We start from the raw sequence: 21,255 nt of genomic DNA on the forward strand, positions 1-21,255 counted from the left end.
AATGCATAATTATGTAAATACGGGGTTATTTATCACAAAAGCAATTAGGCCACGATAGACCAAATGTTTTAAACAGATACAGAAAGAACAAAGGCTTTTATTTTTGACATTGTACGTGATCCTCTGATGTGTATTCCCTTTTAAAACCCTGCCCACCTTGGCTTTAAATCGTTTGACAATCGCCTTCCAGCAACATTGACGGGGGTGTGACTCTAGCGCTGACTGGCGCAAGTATCCTCCAATCAACTGCCTGGCTCCCGAGTGGGCGGGGATAACGGTCTTCTTTCCACCAATGAAAACCCCCCCGAGCGAAACCCTCCGTCCAATGAGCGACGAGTCGCCAGCTGACGCTGTTTAGCATTTATTGTACACAAGACTCGGACTAAGACAGACGCGAATCACTGTGAATCCAGAACTCATGTGAATTCATCGCTCATTTACAAACTAACCTCTTCATAAAGGTACTGTACGTTATCATTTCTTTTCCGAACAAGCTTGTAAACGCCTCGCGTGACTGGACGTGTAAACAGCAGCGTGCATTGGAGATCACATGCGCGTATTAGTTTAAGCAACTGCGTTAATTAGCCCTTTACAATCAAATGTGTAAAACGCAAAATCTGCTTTTAAGTTTTGTGCATTTGATCTTTGAATTAATTTCTGATGCTTATCTTTCTATCAGCGAAGCCCAACCCTGTGCATATGAACTGGCTCTGGAAAACATGCGTTCAAGTTCAACAATTTAATAATCAATATCATCACATTATCCGCATGACATGCATTTTAACAGTTTATTATTATTAAATTAATTATTAAAAATAACATAAATATGATTTTATATATATATATATATATACACACATAGATGTTATGCTATTATAGAAACATTAAAATAAAAATTTGAAAATTATATAAATTTGTATGTATATGTGCCTTTTATATATTTTTAATGCATAAGAGATATGTTGAATGTGTCAGATGCATCGAGTTTTCTTGGTTTGTTGAGTATATATATATAACTTTTTTTATTTCAACAATATTGTATTTCAGTTATTTAACCCCCCCCCCCAAGTAATATTTTGTATGGTTTTAGTTTTACATATGCTGCTTTATAAATTTTGTATTGTTAGATAAAATAGTAAAATGTAAAAATATATATATGTAGCTGAGTGCCTTTTTACTTTTTTTTTTTTTGTCAAAATAGATATGTCAGATGCATTGATGTGTTTGTGTGTGTGTGTGTGTGTGTGAATTTATTTCTGTTAACATTCATTTCAAGTAAATAATTTTTTTGTGGTTTTATGCCATTATATAAATATTAAATTGTGAAAATAGTAAAAACATGTGAAAAACAATAATTAAATGTGCCTTTTTACATGTTTTCTGAGTTTATCATCATGATTTGATGCAATGATAATTTGAATGACTCTGTGCCACTGATCCTGAGTGTCTTTGATTGTATATTTCACATTTACTGGGCTTTTATTTAACCATTGGACGTTATGTATGGAGTGATGCATCCGATCTCCACTCCTGTTCTTGGCTCATCTCTCTTGCTGTCGTCCTCAGATGCAGTTCATGCTGTTGTTCAGCAGACAAGGCAAGCTCCGTTTGCAGAAATGGTACGTTCCTCTGTGCGATAAGGAGAAGAAGAAGATCACGCGGGAGCTGGTGCAGACCGTTCTGGCCCGCAAACCCAAGATGTGCAGCTTCCTGGAGTGGAGGGACCTGAAAATCGTGTATAAAAGGTGAGTAGAGCGGCTGGAGCTCATCGGTCGCTTTGAGGTTTTGCTTTGTTTTACGTCGAACTGATGAAAACACACAATGTTAACCTGTTTTTGAGTGACCCATCATCGACCCATCCCACACTTGAAATTCTAACTTGGATATGATACCTTAAAAAGAAGTTTGGTGGCAATCAGTCTGCTAATTTCTAAAAAGAAGAGATGTATTTATATGATGGATTTTAATGTAGGCTTTTATTCATATGTAAGCATTGTTTCAATCATAATGCAGAATTTGCCATTTTTGTCGGTGGACTTGAACTTTAAAAATGGTGTGTATTGACATCTGTCCGCATTTAAAACAAGATACCTTCTCATGTTCATTCATGTTTATTTCGCGCTATAATAAGTGATCAGTTAATGTGCCGCTTGATATTATATCAACATATAATTTCATGGCCTACAGTATATTTTGCTGTATGAATATTTGAATATCCAATGCACCAAAATAAAGATCAGAGCCTCTACTTTTAATGAAAAAAATCAGTTTTATTCTAGCTTAGAGCATTTTTTTTAATCAACACTTATAGGTAGGTTTCATAAAAATGTATAATTTTTTTTTGAGCAAAAAGGTGAGAAAAATCACTTTTTGTTGATTTTTTTAATCAAAAACTACATCTGGATAATATTCAGTACGATTATCAAAGCATAAATCAAGTAAATCGCTTCCATCAACACCTCCAAACCGTGCACATCATTTTACTCCATAACTTTATGCAGTTTTCGTTTATATGCTGTCTATTGCTGATGATCGCATTATTTATCATACGTATGCATCGGTTTACACAAGTTTTTCACGGCCTGTTCACGTGTGTTTTTGTTCGGGAGGTTTTGTACTCATTCAGAAGATGTGTAATAGCGCCCCCAAGTGTATAACAGTGAAAAGACGTAAAAACTCATCATTGGCGGCGAGGCTTTGTCTTCTAAATAACAAGATTACTCATCAGTGGCAGGGAAAGAGTTCAAGTAACCTGAAGTAAACTGCTCTAACTCTCAAATTACATTCACTTCCGCATCTATTTGTGCTTGAAATGACACATACGCGCAAAATTGTCAAAATGCATGTCTCTGCAAGTATCCTTGTAAACACAGTTGCTTATGGCTTCGATGAAGGTAAACAGTTGAGAAAGAAAATGGATGTGTAACAGAGTATAGAACAATATTTGGGTGAGATGCAACTATATGAAAATCTGGAATCTAAGGGTGCACAAAAATCTAAATATTGAGAAAATCATCTTTAAATTTGTCCAAATTAAGTTCTTAGCAATGCATATTACTAATCAAAAATTGTTTTTATATATTTACAGTAGAAAATTTAGAATGTTAATATAAACATGATCTTTACTTAACATTCTGATGATTTTTGGCTTAAAAGAAAAATCTATAATTTTGACCCATACAATGTATTTTTGGCTATTGCTACAAATATCCCCCAGAGACTGGTTTTGTGGTCCAGGGTCACATTTTTAAATTTTGAAGTATTTTTTATTTTTATTATTTGCTAATGCACTATGAACTAACATGAATGATCAAGATAAAATTAAGATTTTAAAATGTTTTTATATTTAAAAGGCACTATATTTTCATGGTCCAGTGCTATTTATTGTAATAGAGTTCAGCACAATCTAAACATTGGCATAATTGATTTAGCAGTGTATAATGTTGTTATTGTGTTTTCTGGTGCGTCTGAAAGGAGCAGCATGAGCTGATTGTTATTGTGCTGTTATGATTTGTATTGAGTATGATGAGTGAATGTAAAGTGTGTTGTGTCTCTGTTGGAGTGTGCTGAAGGGCGTCAGTCCTCGTTCACTTTGTTCTCTTCTTTGTTTCATGAGGAGTCGAGTCGTGATTCTTCTGAACACTACAGCCTCAGAGGGAGATACACAATCACACACCAGCACTCACAGTACATTGTGCATCAGCATGTGCACCATTTGAACTATTTAATTATTAAGACTACAGATCAACACAAACCCAAAGGCTGTTCCTTAATAGAAAGCGTTTAGCTTTTTTTAGAGCTGAAAAGAAAAAGCTTGCTTTATGAATCAGTTTTACAGTAATGATTGCCCCTGAATATACAGATAAACAGGTTTTTGGAATGATTCAGCATTTGTTAATCAATCATTCTGAATTAAAAAAAAAAAAACCCGTAAACAAACGGTTTAGCACTTTTTATTTTATTTTTATATTTTGTTATATTAGTATTAATATTTTTTTAATTGTTTACTCTAATTTTATAACATTTGCCTATTTTTCTTATGCATTTATAACATTTTCATTTTTTATTATTTTTGTTGCTTTGTTCATTCAATTTGCATATTGTATTTAAAATTATTACATTTACTCTATTTACATTTTCATTTTAACTATTTATTCAGTTTGCATATTTTATCTTATTTTCATTTATATGCATTTTTTTATTCTTTACTTATGCACTCCATTTGCATGTTTGTTTTATTTTATTATAAACTCAATTTGCATATTTTTGTGTTAGGTTTTTTGTTACTTGTTCACTTTCATATTTTTCTGTATTTTTTTTATTACATTTTGCATGTTTTTTTTTTAAATTCTGCACACTTTCGTTTTTCATTATTTAATTTGATGTAATTTTTTCCCGTTATTTCATTTTTGTTGCTTTGTTCATTCGATTTGCAAATTTGTATTTTTATTTTATTATGTTTACTCTATTTATATTTTCATTTGAATTATTCATTTAGTTTGCATATTTTCTTATTTTCAGTTATTTGTAAGTGGTTAAATATTTTACTTATGCACTCCATTTGCATGTTATGTTTTATTTTATAACATTCGCTTCATTTGCATATTTGTAGTATGTTTATTGTTACTTGTTCTCGTTCATATTTTTCTATATATATATATATATTTTGTATTGCATTCATTTAATTTGCAGATTTATATTTTATTTTATTACTTATGTATTCCATTTGCACATTTTATTGTCTCGTTGTATTCAGTTCCCCATTTGTATTTATTATTTTTCTCTTTTATTATTTGTTCAACTGGATTTGCAATATTTTTTTTTGTGGTTATTCACTCAATCTAAATATTGTGTAATTTAATTTAATTTTACTACTTGTACACTCTAGTTGCATATTTTTATTTTCTTGTAAATGACCCATTTTAAACTATCTGATTGAGGCTGCAGACACTTCAGCAGTACAGAGCTCTTTGTAAAGCCAGTAAAACACACTAAACTCAAACTGCAACAGAAAGAAAGTCTAGACGGATGAACAGACTGTGGGCTGTAATAATGAACGTGACCTTGTGTCTATAGCAGTTCCTCTGGTTCTTCAGACTTTGGTTCTGTTCCAGATTGATTCCCTCGCAGCTCGCCTCCTCTGACCTCTGACCCCAACCACACGCTCTTAACAGCCTTACAGTCTGTTTCTGTCAGCTCCGTCCAAACAGAGCATTAGCATTGCTAAGCAGCTGTGTGTTAGGATGAAACGCCTGTCAGTGCATGTTGTACAGCATTACAAGAGAACATGTTCCATCCTGGCTGCTTTATGTAATTTCTTACACTCAGTGTGTACTAGTGTTAATTTCGTCACCTATTTTTAATTTAGTCTTAGTCTTAGTCTTGTGCCAAATGTCCTTGTTAGTTTTAGTCATATTTAGTCATTCACATATCTTTTTTTGTTAGTCGAGTTTTAGTCGACTAAAAGTCTTGTCATTTTAGTCAAAAAAGAACTCAATATATTTTAGTGTAGTTTTAGTCAAAAATTTTTTGTCTTTTTTTAAAATAACACATTATTACTGATAGACATTTCAGTAAAAAGTGTTTCACATATCTCAAACATTGGTTAAATGTCATAATTACCTGACAAAATACACTTGTTGAATGATTTTTGCTGAATGCAAATGTTAAACGTGTCTGGTTTACAATTTCTGATTTAGGACTCGAGCTTGACTGCACATCACATGTTTTACTTTATTGATGCTGCTAATCGTAATGCAACGGACCGGTCATCGGGACATAAGACAAAGAGCCTGCGCAGCGACAGGAAATATGATTTAACACAAAAAGCTTGCCTAGACGGTGGACTTGCGCTCAGGATTTATTTATTTTTTTTGAGCTGCGTGTGCGGACGAATTTTTCTACGCACACACTATTTTATTTCTTGATAACAGACCGCTGCTAACTATAACACACCGTTGCCATGAAAAACAGAGCGTTGCCATGAACACACAGGATTCTAACCGTAGAGACGGAGCGCACTATTTTCTTTAGCGGAAGCACTACAATCGTTTAAATCAATAAACTCATTTTTAAATCATAATTTTGTGTCAAATTATTGATTTATTTGGTAGGTAGCAATGTAATAAGCGGGATCCGAACTCGTTCTGAATATTTTAAAGGTGTAAAAGCTGATGAAAAAGCATAGACGATTGTAGACGAAAATTAAGAGAGATTTTATCTTAGTTTTTATTTTATGCAAAACATTTTCTTCTCGTCTTTTTTCGTCAACAATAATGCATGTTAATTTAGTCTTTTGGACAGTGTTGCAGTCTTGTCATCGTCTCGTTTTAGTCATGAAAAAAAAGGTCGTTGACGAACATATTTCGTCTCGTCTGATGAAATTAACACTCAGTGTGTACAGGTTTGTGTATTAGTTTGTGTGGAAACAGTTATACTAGATGTACACTAGGTTTAAATGCGTGATGTTCGTGTTTTCAAATTTTTGTAAGAATAACATTAGTCGTTTGCTTAACTATTAATTGTTAACTCCATTTGCAAATTATTTAAATTTTATTTCTTGTTTGCTCCATTTGCATAATTATATTTTATTACATTCATTCTATTTGCATTTACATTTTTATTTTATTGCATTACGTGTGCTCCATTTGAATATTTTTTTATTAAGCGTTAACTTTATTTGCATATTTGTACAGTATTTTATTTAATTTTAGTCACCCGATTTTGCAGATTTTTTTTCACATTCATTACGTTGTTACATTCATCAAATTTTATTTTTGTTGTATTTTAATATTTGTTCACTCAATTTTAATATTTTTATTACGTTTAAACCATTTGCATACTTTATTTTAGTACTTGTTCATGTCATTTGCATTTTTTAAATTGTATTAAAAAATGTATTTGCATATTTTTATTTTACTATATTTTTTGTTATTTAAAAAAATGTTGGTACTCCTTATTTGCATATTTCTGTTTTCTTGTTCATTCCATTGGCATATTTTTTATTTTATTTTACAACGTTCACTCCAATTGCATTTTTATTTTATTACTTGTTCACTTCATTTGAATTTATTACATTCACTCCATGTGCATACTTTATTTTGCCCATTTTTCACCACTATTTTCATCTAGGCAACACACCTGATAATTAGTAGCAAATAAACTTGACATAAAATATGCATATTTGCAGACATGCGTATTCATATCACGGATTTCCAGACAGAAGTTGTCTTTGCTGAATTCATTCTCATTCTGTCTGTGTCTCACACACAAACGCAGTGAAAGATGACTGTCCAGAAGACTAAATGAACGACCATCCCGTCTGCTGATCACAGCAGCACATTATCGCAGAGAAAAACGCTCGCTCAGCAGCTCCCGCCGGCCAGAGAGCCATCTGAGAGAATGAAGATTAATGAAGTGTCAGGCTGGAAAAACAGTATACATTATTATGATTAAACCACACACACGGCTGATCAGACAGAACTAGAAGACTCATTGGACGATAATCCACAAATTAAGACTTTTTGAGAAATGTTGTCCATTTGTCCTGCCTGTATAGATGTTACCACGATATCCCAGAATCCTCCATTGTGTGTGTGTGTGTGTGGTTTGATGTTTGGTGGAAAGAATAATAATGCTGTTAGATGGAGAGGTTGAAAAGTGTAGACTAATTCACAAATATCAAATCAGGTTTTTAACACTATTTTTCTCCTGAAAATCTCCATTGTAGTCCTGAAGTATTTGCTTGGTTTAATCAAAAGCTTGCTTGAACTTGCTTCTTTAGAAGTCGATCTGAGAGCAGTTTCCTCAGGAGGCGCAGAGAAACATGTTGCACTCCGTCAAAAATTATATCACTCCTGTTATAATCAATAAAGCTGTCTGTTTTGTTTGTTGTTTTTTTACATTCTCCACAGCCTTTTCATTTAGTTTTCCTGGTCTGTCTGACATAGAAATGGTCTCTCTCATAAATAACCTGTAGGCTACAATGCATTTTTTGTTATACCTTTATACAACAAACAAACCTATTCTCCCAAACATCTGTATCTTGAGTTTCTGTTGCATGTATATGCAGTTAAAGCATACATTTTAATTTGTAAATGTATACAGTTTGCCAGTTTTAGTCTAGTGTCTGATCTAAATGTCTTGACAATAATGTCAACCACATAGCAACACCTTGTTAACCGTTATACGAAGGTATATTGTAAGAAGCACAGACCGTAACAAGTAACTGACTCAAATCAGTTTGTATTAGACGCAGTGCACTAAAACAAACGTTGTGTTTGTGTTGTAGATACGCCAGTCTGTATTTCTGCTGTGCCATAGAGGATCAAGATAACGAACTGATCACACTGGAGATCATCCACCGCTACGTCGAGCTGCTCGACAAATACTTTGGCAGCGTGAGTCACGTGACATAAAGTGATAAACTGGCGTTACGAGTTGCCTCCAAAAACGAAAGCGGTCGCAGATAACAGTGATTGATCTTCTCAAACTCAGGTCTGCGAGCTGGATATCATCTTTAATTTCGAGAAGGCATATTTCATCCTGGACGAGTTCCTGCTGGGAGGCGAGGCTCAGGAGACGTCGAAGAAGAACGTCCTGAAAGCCATCGAGCAGGCGGATCTGCTGCAGGAGGTGAGGCCTTAAAGCATTTCAGAGACTGAAACACTTTGCTGAGCAAGATAGTTGATGTTAATTAGTCAGCTGGCTTGTTTATATCTAGCTTCTTTAGAATAATAACACATCAGGTTTAATGAGTCTCCTGCCCTCTTGAATTCTGAGGTTTATTACCAGCACAGCAAAGCAACAGGGCTGTTAGTGTACATCATCGTGCTTTTAGCCTCGCACTTTGAATTGAATAGTAGAAATCCCTCAGGAGCTGCAGGTTCACAATGACTCAGTGGTTATCCCCACACACACACACACACACACACACACATGCTGCTCTTGTATTACCCAGCCAGCCTGGCGCTTGCAAAACAAAACGTTCCTTTGTTCGTTACAGTGAAGAGGAACTGAGCTTTCAAACACAATCTTTTCATTTTGGTCTTTGTGAAGTCTCACAGACTCACAGATCTGCAGGATGTCTGTCCTGATGCTGGGATTTCAGATTGAAGCTGAAGTGTGTCTTGAGTTTACAGCATTTTCTCTCATTCCATTTTAATGTGCAGAGTTGCTGTAAGTCTAATCTGAAGTCCAGACGACTGCCTAGTAACACTTTTGCCATCCCCAGATCCCTAGCAGCCGCATAGCAACACCATAGGAGCCAGTCAGAGCACTCTAATGTCAGTCACCTTAGAACTGCAGAGCTACATCCTGGCAACCATCCAGAACACTGTAGCAACACAAAAAAGCCTAGCAGCAGCCACATAGCAACCAGTCTGGGAACCATTCAGAACACCTTGACAACCACATTGCATTGACACAGCAACAACTAAGAGCACTATAACAGGTGCCTGAAAACCACATAGCAACACCCTAGCAACCATTCAGAGCATCATGAGCAACTGAATACTGTAGCAAAACACTTTTCCAGTCACATAGCAACACCTTGGTAACCATCCAAAACATTATAACAAATACTTACTGTAGCAACACACAACCAACCTTAATCACATAGCAACACCTTAGTAACCAGCCGGAGCATTATAACAAATACATACTTTAGCAACGCACACAACCAACTGTAATCACATAGCAACACCTTAGTAACCATCTGGAGCATTATAACAAATACATACTTTAGCAACGCACACAACCAACTGTAATCACATAGCAACACCTTAGTAACCATCTGGAGCATTATAACAAATACATACTTTAGCAACGCACACAACCAACTGTAATCACATAGCAACACCTTAGTAACCATCTGGAGCATTATAACAAATACATACTTTAGCAACGCACACAACCAACTGTAATCACATAGCAACACCTTAGTAACCATCCGGAGCATTATAACAAATACATACTTTAGCAACGCACACAACCAACTGTAATCACATAGCAACACCTTAGTAACCATCCGGAGCATTATAACAAATACATACTTTAGCAACGCACACAACCAACTGTAATCACATAGCAACACCTTAGTAACCATCTGGAGCATTATAACAAATACATACTTTAGCAACGCACACAACCAACCATAATTACATAGCAACACCTTAGTAACCATCCGGAGCATTATAACAAATACATACTTTAGCAACGCACACAACCAACTGTAATCACATAGCAACACCTTAGTAACCATCTGGAGCATTATAACAAATACATACTTTAGCAACGCACACAACCAACCATAATTACATAGCAACACCTTAGTAACCATCTGGAGCATTATAACAAATACATACTTTAGCAACGCACACAACCAACTGTAATCACATAGCAACACCTTAGTAACCATCTGGAGCATTATAACTAGGGCTGTGAATCTTTGGCAAGTCTTCGATTCGATTACGTTTCATAGGTTTTCGATTCAAGAACGATTTTTACAAATTTAGAACGATTCGATTCACAATTTAATTCGATTATAACGATTCGATTCTGCATTCTTTAAGTGCATTCACGGGATTATTTAAATGCTTCTACTAAATTCTTTAAATGCTTAGTCAGGGGGCAAATTACAGTAGCATTTATGGTTAGAGAACCATAGGTTAGAAAAAAAAAAACCAAAAAACCTTTTGTCCATTGTTAAATGCTAGTTTATGATGCAACATGGCATACGTAAAAATGTATGTAAGCCAAGTTTTTAAAAAAGAGCTTAAAGAGTATTATGTATAAGCTAACATTTTGTCACACCAGGGGCGTAGCCATAATTTCAGAAGTGACAGAAATGTCAAATACAATCATTTTATGTATGTAGCCTATATAATAATAATAATAATAATAATAATAATAATAATAATAATAATAATAGTTATTATTATTATTATTATTTTTACAAGGAATTATGTTCTTTTTTAATTACTTTTAATTATCTGTAATAAATCAAATACACTGCTGGACAATAATCAATCATTTGTAATCAATATTTTTTTCCTAATGGCAATTTTATGATTGTTTTATATACTAGGCTACGTTTAATTAGCAATTATTTAAATTTTCTACACAGAATAAGGTAGAAAATATACTTTATAGTTTCTGTACTGTAATAAATGTCAATTAGCACTGCATCATTCATAAATTTTTTTTGTGGGTTTTTTTAAGTTTCATCAGTTCATTCTGCTTTTATTCAGTTTAGCTGCAGATATAGCCTGGCACGTCTATGAGAGCGAGATCGCTTCTCTTTCAGTGTAAAAACGTCTTCATCTCTATTTAACTTTTCCTCTCCATCAGCGAATGATTCTGAGAGAAAACGTGCCATGTCGTGTCTGATGTCTGCAGAGGTGGAAAGAGTACAAAAATATTCTACTCAAGTAAAAGTACCATTACATTAATTAAATTTTACTTAAGTACAAGTAAAAGTACCAGTCTAAAAATCAACTCAAGTAAAAGTAAAAAGTAGCTCATTTAAAATTTACTCAGAGTAAAAATTACTTAGTTACATTTTAACAGTGGGAGGGAGTCAAAATGGGACAGATCAAGGGTGTCAAACTCAGTTCCTGGAGGGCCACAGTCCTGCACAGTTTAGATTTAACCCTAATTAAACACACCTGATCCAGCTAATCTAATCATTTAGGTTTTTTTGAAAACTACATGATATGTGTGCTGGAGCAGGGTTAGAACTAAACTCTGCAGGGCTACGGCCCTCCAGGAACTGAGTTTGACACCCCTGGGATAGGTCTATTAATCTCAAACTAGTGGTTTTTAATTAAAGGAATCAGTTATTTAGAATAATAAAACATTTGGGCTGTTACCAGGCAAATCAGTATCAACAAACTCATCTTTTAATGCAGAAGATTCATTGGAAGTGGCATTTAGATGTATTACACTGTTTAGTGCAGGACAAGAATGCATTTAACCTGCAGTTACAAATGCATGAATAATGTTTTGATATACAAGACATAAAATGTTGAATACTCATTTGAAATGATAAGAAATTAATTATTTAAAAAAAATCAAAAGATACTTTAAATGTGAAATTAAAATGGCCATTATGTGTCAGCAAGTCACTGTTAATAAGTGAGTCATTGCGATTGAACCGAATCATTTAAACGGTTGATTCATTCAGGAACGAAGCACTGTCACGTTGCTCAGAGACGCAAAACTGTGCTTTGGTGGCTGTGTTTGGAATTATTTTCTGTTGTAGAAATAGAGCTAAAAAAGGCAATATGGTGTCTAAAACGCAAGTCTCTTAATTAACTTGTTTACTGAACTGTTATATATATGTGTGTATGTATATATTCATGATGTATTTGGAGGAAAAGATGGCATTCTTTGTGTGATTTTGATTTAATATATGAAATTATATAAATATGGGAATTTTCTGCCCCTATATCTTCAATTTTGTGATCATGCTAAATGCATTTTAGGAGTCTGAATCACACAGTGAAAGAACGCACTATAAATGCGCGCGCACATCATTAAAACAAAAAATATGATATTATTGCAGACGATATATATAGCACACTCCTCACCACGGTCTTTTTGGCTAATTTGTGCAAAACCTCTTGCTAAAATGTCAAAGCTTCATTTTAACCACCAATGCAACGATGCAATTATTTAGTTTACCTCTACATTCTTGCGAAGGGTTGATGTCTTGTCGAGGTTATATAAGCTGCTAGTTTGGTCTTCCTAGGCAAGTATAGCTTACACTCAGTGCCGTAGAGTTGTGACGTTCGCGAACGAACCGATTCTTTTGAACGGCTCATAAACATGAACGATGGGAGCCGAGTCGCGGCTGGAGGGGAGCCGTTCTTTCTGTCGTTCTTTTTTCCTATGCGTTTCACACAGATGCACACAAATGAGCTCCTCCGCGAGACAGAACAGTTATAGGGGGAGGGGCGCACCCAGCGCAGGCCAACCCTTTATAGCGTGATGATATTAGTTATTAGTTGTGCATGTTCATTGCAGCCCACTTTGTTATTGTTCATTGACTTGAAGGGGCTGATGTCCTATTTGCAAAGTTTACAGTAGTAATAGTATGTAGTATGTAGACATTTCCATTTTATTTATTCTAATTTTATCTACTTTAAATATTTTTTGTTTTCTATCAAAATGTTCTTGTGTGATAACAATGTTCTTGTGTGAAAGTGTTTGCAATAAAAGCTGTTTTGCACAGAAATTCATTGCAGCCGGCTTTGTTTTTGATGTTTATTTGAGTAGGCCTTGTATGAATAACATAAGTCAACGTAGCTTTACACACACACACACACACACACACACACACACACACACACACATTTTGTACTAAAGGTAAATCCAAAATAGTGATGTCACTGTCTAAGCAGAGGGATTTGTGCAACCCTATGGAATATAGTCCACACATGACAAATGAGGTAATAATCAATATTTCAGAATAATTCAAACTCAGATATTGGTGTGTGATATCTGAGTTTTAATTATTTGACTACAAATCTCACCTCATCATTCCTCCCAGTGACTATTTCCAGGATAAACTGAGATGCCCCCAAGCTGGCTTCTTAAAACTGACTAAATATTTAAAAATTCTTTTGAACGGCTCTTTGTAAGGAACGGATCGCGAAGATCCGGATCCCCTCAAAGAGCCATAAATCCCACCACTACAGTGCCGGCCCGTCCAACAGGCGATACAGGCGGTCGCCTGGGGCCCCTCCATGATTTCAGGGCTCAGCGAATGATGTTACGCATTTTTAATTGTTGTATATTTTCAAATGCCCACGTAGTACGATTGGTCATGTGTCAATTATAACGCTTTAAATTATGCACAGACCCCATTAAACACGATATAATTCACAATGACGGTGAGCAAAATACAAAACATATTTTATTAAAAGAATATCTCTGAATAATTCATACATGACAAATAGCTGAAAACGATAATAATAATAATAATAATAAACTGTCTAAATAAAAGCGGAAAAAAGATTAGAAACAGACACCGCAGCACCACACTCTATTTAGCATAACACCTCCCACAATAGGCTATTGGGTGAACTAGAATGTCGTAACGTATTCCTAGTTCAGATTCCACATATTCCACTTAGCCACATATCTCCATATCTCTGTAAATTCCTTTCGATATATACTCGAGAAAGTGTCTTAAATAAGTCTAGAGTTATATAATGTCATAAGTCTGGTTGCTATTTTTGATCGACGTATTTCTAATTTATGCAATGCACATTGATGCTATTTCAATTTTAAATTAAATGGCATCCAAACGTCCAAAATATCTTTCCGGAGCCGAAAAAAGAAAGAAGAGAAAAGCAGATGGAGAAAAGCAGGCTCAAAGTAAAGGTTTGTTTCGCTAAACATAATACATTATTTATTAGTGTAGTGTTAATACTTGATTTAATAAATGTGATGATGCCCATGATCACAGACTTACTTGTGTGATATGTGAGAGAAAATTAGGCCACATTCAGCATGTAATCAATTAATTATCCATCCCACTAATTAATGCTAAAAAAAAGGTCTCCTCCTCTTTCCAAATTTAAATCTGACTAAATATTTTTACACATGTATTACATGTTGAGTTTGTTAAAGGTAATAAAAATGTATACACTTAAATATTGAAATTGTATTTTATGTGCTCTGTTCTCACTGTTTTTACACCAGTGGGCTCAATTTTTTTTAATCTCGCCTAGGGCCCCACAACCCTTCGGGCCGGCACTGCTTACACTGCATAATAGAGCATACATATGGCCAGGGGTTCACTTCATTTCCTTCGAGTTCAACTTCAGAATATGACGGGGTTTCGTTTTCAGCGGTGTCTGCACCACTAACGCCTGTTTTGTCCGTCTGCATCTTTCTTGTGATTTTAGCGCCAGTTTGCCCTCCTGCCCATTATTTACTGCCGTAGTTTCCAGGGAGCGATTATTTATTTATTTTTTTTACTCAGTAATAAATGTGTTTTAAAATGTAGCGAAGTACAATACTTTAAACAAAATATACTTAAGTAAAAGTAAAATTACAGATTTAAAAAATTACTTTAAAAAGTATTAGTACACAAAAAAGCTACTCAATTACAGTAACGCGAGTAAATGTAATTCGTTACTTTCCACCTCTGGATGTCTGTTTGCTAATGAAACAAACGCTACTTTCATGCATCTGATTATCAGATAAATCTCGCGCTCTTATTTTAAGGTCGTTGTTAATGCTGTGCGTATGATTTAGACACTTACATTTCTGCTCCGTCCATGCAATAAATACAGCTGTCGACGGCTCCGGTAACTCCGTCGGTAAGATGCAGAGAGCCATTGACTACAGAAAAGTATAACTACTTCACGTTAGCATTACTGGCCACGAGTCCTATAGATCACACGTCAGCTGCGTCAGAGACGAACAGAGCGCGAGCGCAATCCTGTGACAGTCTCAGGCGGTAAACAGTGGAGCGCGTGAAGGACAGATAAGAGGCACGAATCACGAACACTCTTCAAGGTCTCCATTAATTCGTGCGTGTAGTAATTTAATGTCTATACATTTTGAAAGCATTGAATCGCTATAGAAATCGCGATTCATTCTATTCTTAGCATTTTGAATCGATTACTGTTCAAGATCGGTGATTCACGATTCAAAAATCATGTTTCAAGATCGATGCATATGAATCGTCAGGGTTTGTAATCGATGCATCGAGAAAACAAGTGAATCGTTACACCCCTAATTATAACAAATACTTACTTTAGCAACGCACACAACCAACCATAATCACATAGCAACACCTTAGTAACCATCCAGAACATCATGGCGAATACTTACTGTAGCAACGCACACAACCAACCGTAATCACATAGCAACACCTTAGTAACCATCCAGAACATAATGGCGAATACTTACTGTAGCAACGCACACAACCAACCGTAATCACATAGCAACACCTTAGTAACCATCCGGAGCATTATAACAAATACTTACTTTAGCAACGCACACAACCAACCGTAATCACATAGCAACACCTTAGTAACCATCCAGAACATTATAACAAATATTTACTGTAGCAACCGCACACAACCAACCGTAATCACATAGCAACACCTTAGTAACCATACAGAACATTATAACAAACACTTACTGTAGCAATGCACACAACCAACCGTAATCACATAGCAACACCTTAGTAACCATACAGAACATTATAACAAACACTTACTGTAGCAACGCACACAACCAACCGTAATCACATAGCAACACCTTAGTAACCATCCAGAACATTATAACAAACACTTACTGTAGCAACGCACACAACCAACCGTAATCACATAGCAACACCTTAGTAACCATCCAGAACATTATAACAAACACTTACTGTAGCAACGCACACAACCAACCGTAATCACATAGCAACACCTTAGTAACCATCCAGAACATTATAGCAAATGCTTACTGTAGCAACGCACACAACCAACCGTAATCACATAGCAACACCTTAGTAACCATCCAGAACATTATAGCAAATGCTTACTGTAGCAACACACTCAAAACTACTCAAACACCTTGACAACTGCACAGAAGCACCACATTTACTGCTCTGAGAACTTCAACAGTTGCCTAGCAATGCCCTGGCAACCATTCAAAGCAGTCTCACAGTGGCATTTGAACAACATAACAACACCCTGACAACCATCCAGAACACTGTAGCAACCACTTAGTAACACACTCATAAAAAAAAACACTCAAAACCCCTTGAAAACCACATAATATAACCGCATACTAAAAAACACTCAAGCCGTCAATTGCATTTAGAAACCACATACTGAAAATTCACTTAGATCGCCTTGGTAACCACAAAGAAACCACCCAGCAACACCCTAGCAACCTTTCAGAGCATTATACCAACAACATACTGTAGCAATAAGCTAAAAGCAACAAGCATAGAACATGATAGCAAACAGATTGTCCAAGCAACCTCATAATAACAGTCCAGTAACTAGCCAGGCTGCTTTAGCAACTACATAGAACATGCAAAAAAATAGAAATGAGAAATGATGCACTTCAGCTTTAATTCAGGTGTCATTTTCACTGAATCTGATGTCTTTCCTCTCTCTCTTGCTTTCTGTATCCTTGCTCCTTTTGTCCAATTGGATTGTTTTGATTTACAGAATCTAGATTTTCAGATCTGTCTACTTCCAGGTATGATTTCTGGATTATTGACTGTAGCTGTCAGTCTCCCTGTAGCTCTAGACATTAATCTGATCCCCTTGATTTTAATCTACATGTCATGAACTTCTGGAGTGATGATCAAACCGAAACTATATGAATCTGATCTGCACAGGAAGTTGATGACATGTTGAATTTTTCTCAAATATAAAGAGTTCAGAGTTCGCAGTAACTAGAGTATACTTTAGAAAACTATAGAATAAAACTGAATCTCACGAAATTTGGAACATTATTTCAATCAAAAGAGCAAACCAAGATATAAGATTTTACATGAAGAAAATATGGAAATTAGTGGTAACATTCTTAAATCTTAATGACCCAAAATAGTTAATAAAAAAATATTTTTCCTCTGTAATTTTCTTCCAAAATAGCCAATTTTTTTTTATCATATGTTAACGTTTTTAAATGAATATTTTCCACATTTCAACCCAAATTCAAAAGGAGAAAAAAAAGGAAACTTCTATTTTGTTTGAGTAAAATTTAAGCTGCTATTTTATTTTTTAAATAAGATTTTGTTTTTGCAATTTCTTTTTGTAAAACACTTTTTTTATTTCAAGATTGAATGTTCTTGACACATTTTGTGAGATTTACCCATTTAGTTACTAATGCAAATTAAGCCGTTTAATTCCTGTGTATTATCATAAATTCTCCCATGCAGCAGAAGGGTTTTTGGATGAATGAATGATGTGATTGGCTGTTTTTGTAATCCAGGTTGATTTAGGCATTAGTTACAGAATAGAGGAAATAGAAGCATTCATTCTCCATCGTTAAACCCAAGTTTGTGGAGCTTTGAAAGCAGAACGGAGCTGCGGTTTATCATCTCTGACTGCGATCCTGACAGACTTTGTCCCGAGGGCCAAATTACAGGCAGACAAAGGAGAATGAGAGAACAAAGATGTGCTGTCCGCGCTTTAGCAGCAAGACATGACCTAAATGTGCCGTTTTCCCACCGAGCACTGCGAAATGATTGAACTACTTATGCATCTTCATTCTGGCATCATGGGAATTTATGTAAGACATAAACAAAAGTGCATAAATAACATCTAAAACCATTATCAGCTTGAGCCTCAGGGGCTGCCGTAGTCCCGACTGGGGTTTATCCTTTATCCGCTGATTTGAGGTCAGGTTTGTTTGATGTTTCAATGAATCTGCTTTGGGTTTTAATGAGCTTCTGCTCCATTTCAGCAGTTTATATGACGGTATTGTACATGCATTTAGTAAGTAAATTAAAATTATCAGCTATTTTTACACATTAAACTAGTCAAATCACTTATTTATTGTAATATAACTAATTTTTTTAAAATCTGTGTTTAATGAATTCACCAACAAATTTACACTCAAGCAATGCATTTTTCCCCTCTAAAATGTACAAATTTTATTTGTGAATTTATTTCTATGAACTGTTGCATCAAAAAGGGGAAAACTAACTAAAGTAAAACTAAAACCATTAAAACACACGCACACACACACACAGAACAAAACATTGTTACTTTACATGTATTAATTATTGCATTTTACATTATTTCGTATTTTTATTTATTTTAGTAAATCAAATTAAATATAGATTCATCTAATTTGATTTACTAAAATGTGAGTCTGCGATGTAGTGCACTTTTTAGACTTTTTTTTCAGTCTCTGTAACCACATTCTCATTCAGCTGAACTTAATCCGATTCCAAGAAATCCTGGCCTCCTGTGAAACAGATTTGGGGTCATTTAGTGGAATGGGGGTGTTTGATTGGCTGGTGTTTCTGTCCGTAGAGCCAGACTGAAGACTGGGGCGGTTTGGCCAATGAGGAGATCTTATAAGGGAGCGGAGTCCCGCCCACCCTGTCAGCCTATTGGTAATTGGTGTGATTTGCTTGAGCTGAATTCTGATTGGGCATGACGAAGCTCTCGCTTGCTCTGATTGGAGGAGACGTGGTGATGTGGGGGGGGGGGGGGGGGGGTTGAACTGCTTAACTCTTGACCTTTGACCTGGTCACAAGATTTAGGCTGCATCCCTGTTCACAGACTATAAGATTGTGGAAGTATATACTTTTGAGTTTGTATTAAGACCGTATGCTGGAAGTGGCACCTAGAATTAAAACAATGTCTTAATACACAATTGTTTTTCCAAAGCAAGCAAATGTGCATTTGTTTTTTTGAAGGTATAAATCAAACCAATATTACTAGAGTACATTTTGCAAGAAAATAATGTTTTAGACTTTCTACATCAAAATTTTATTTAATGCAGTGTGTTTGTTTCTTTGTAATTATTTGCTAAATTAAAAAAAAAAAACTGAAGCATTAACATTTTTTTTAATTTCTTATAATTATTTATGAAAAACTATGTATTATTCATTATTAATTAAATAATTCACAGTTTGCAATAACTAGTTAGTTATCCATTCTGAACTAATCCATGTATTTAAAAACTGCAGTTTTTACTTAAAAAAAAAATTAACCATAATTTCACATATTGAATACATTTATAAATTGAAATTATTGATTTGCATTCAATTATAAATATTCAGTAAATTACTTAAATATATTTGTTTTAATATAAATAATACCATTAACATATAATACAATGTTTAACATTTGTTGTACTTTTATTGAATTATTTATTTTTAAAAAACTATTTTGTTATTTCTGGAATGTTCCAAAATTGCTTTTCCAAATGGATAGTTAACAAAACACTGGCAAATAAAAAAAAAGAAAAAAAAAATCCAGTGTAGAATAAAAAACACAAATAATAATTATTATTATTATTAATATTATTATTGATTACATTAAGATTTAAATGGTGAGCATGCAATGTATTTTGTCACTGAATATTGTATTATATAAAATAGTACACAGTGTACTGCAGTGATTATTACACTAGTAGTAATCCATTCAGTACTAATCCATATATTTAAAACTATGCAAATTTTGCTTCATAATAAAAGATCTGAAAGTGAGTCCTAATCTGGCGTGCTGTGCAGACTGGGTGCAGCATCAGTCTTAAAGGGCCAGTAACAGAAATTAGTGTCACGCCTTCAGTTATTGGTTTGCATCACAATGACACATTGAGCAGATGACTGAACTCGTTCTGTGAAAACATGCATGTAATGCAGATGTGATGCATTAAAGACACGCACCCCGTCTCCACAATCAGACGCTCTTGATGTGTGTGTGTCGACCTCTGACATGATGCTTGATGGGAACTAACGGCACTGGATGACTAGTGATGTTTTAACTGCATTTCATGCCTGCAGTGAGCTGTGTGTTGCTCTGTCAGCGCAGGAACGGGAGGGATGTGATTTATTGTGTGTGTGTGAGCTAAAGGGAAGAGACATGAGTGCCTTTCTTTTCATTTTGGGGCTTCGGTGCTGCATCAGAATAAATGACATTATGTTGCGAGGGGTTTGCGTTTTATGATGTTATCTCTCTCTTCCTCGCTGTCTGCCCTTTTACTGATGTTCAATTTTTGATTAGATTTTATTGAACGCATTATATTCACATTTATATTTACAGTTGAGTACATCTCATGTAACCTTTCAACAGCAAATTTTATATATATATATATATATATATATATATATATATATATATATATATATATATATATATATATATATATATATATATATTTATATATATATATATATATATATATATATATATAGAATGCAAACACAAATCTTATAATACAAATAAATATAAATAACTATATTAATATTAATATATTTATTTATTTATGTATTTATAACATTAATATAAATTAAAATATTAAAATTTGATATATTTTTTTATAATTTAATTGTTTTAAATTTATAGCTAAATAAACAAATATAATAATTGTATAATTTAATTATACATCAGCTTCGATTTTTTTTGGTTAAAATATTTAATAGTTTTTTTATAAGTTTTTTTTTTTTTTTTTTTAATACAGTATTTCTTTTATTCTTTCACTAATCTTCTGGAATTACTTTCCCAAGTGGATTGCTCTCATTAGTTAATAAAAAGATTTCAAAAATATTAA

General features: G+C 34.4%; 1 protein-coding gene across 9 annotated transcripts in view; it reads left to right on the forward strand.

Annotated features, from left to right (window-relative positions):
• Window positions 1-310: 310 nt before the first annotated feature.
• Window positions 311-21,255, forward strand: part of LOC132118565 (AP-1 complex subunit sigma-2-like) — a 31,349-nt gene continuing 10,404 nt past the window's right edge. For 3 of the 9 annotated variants that reach the window (XR_009425909.1, XM_059528505.1, XM_059528507.1), the window contains exons 1-4: window positions 311-461; window positions 1,567-1,745; window positions 8,291-8,399; window positions 8,497-8,634. Coding sequence is in view for 8 of the 9 variants with exons in the window: in XM_059528505.1 (XP_059384488.1) it covers window positions 1,567-1,745; window positions 8,291-8,399; window positions 8,497-8,634 (426 nt within the window). In the remaining variant the exon portion in view is untranslated. Of the gene's footprint in view, window positions 462-1,566; window positions 1,746-8,290; window positions 8,400-8,496; window positions 8,642-17,189; window positions 17,221-17,958; window positions 18,531-19,007; window positions 19,100-21,255 lie in introns of those variants that run through there. The other 6 variants (XM_059528500.1, XM_059528506.1, XM_059528504.1 and 3 more) reach the window with 5 other exon arrangements.

The sequence above is a fragment of the Carassius carassius genome, chromosome 37, assembly GCF_963082965.1.
Source record: "Carassius carassius chromosome 37, fCarCar2.1, whole genome shotgun sequence".
Taxonomy (NCBI): domain Eukaryota; kingdom Metazoa; phylum Chordata; class Actinopteri; order Cypriniformes; family Cyprinidae; genus Carassius; species Carassius carassius.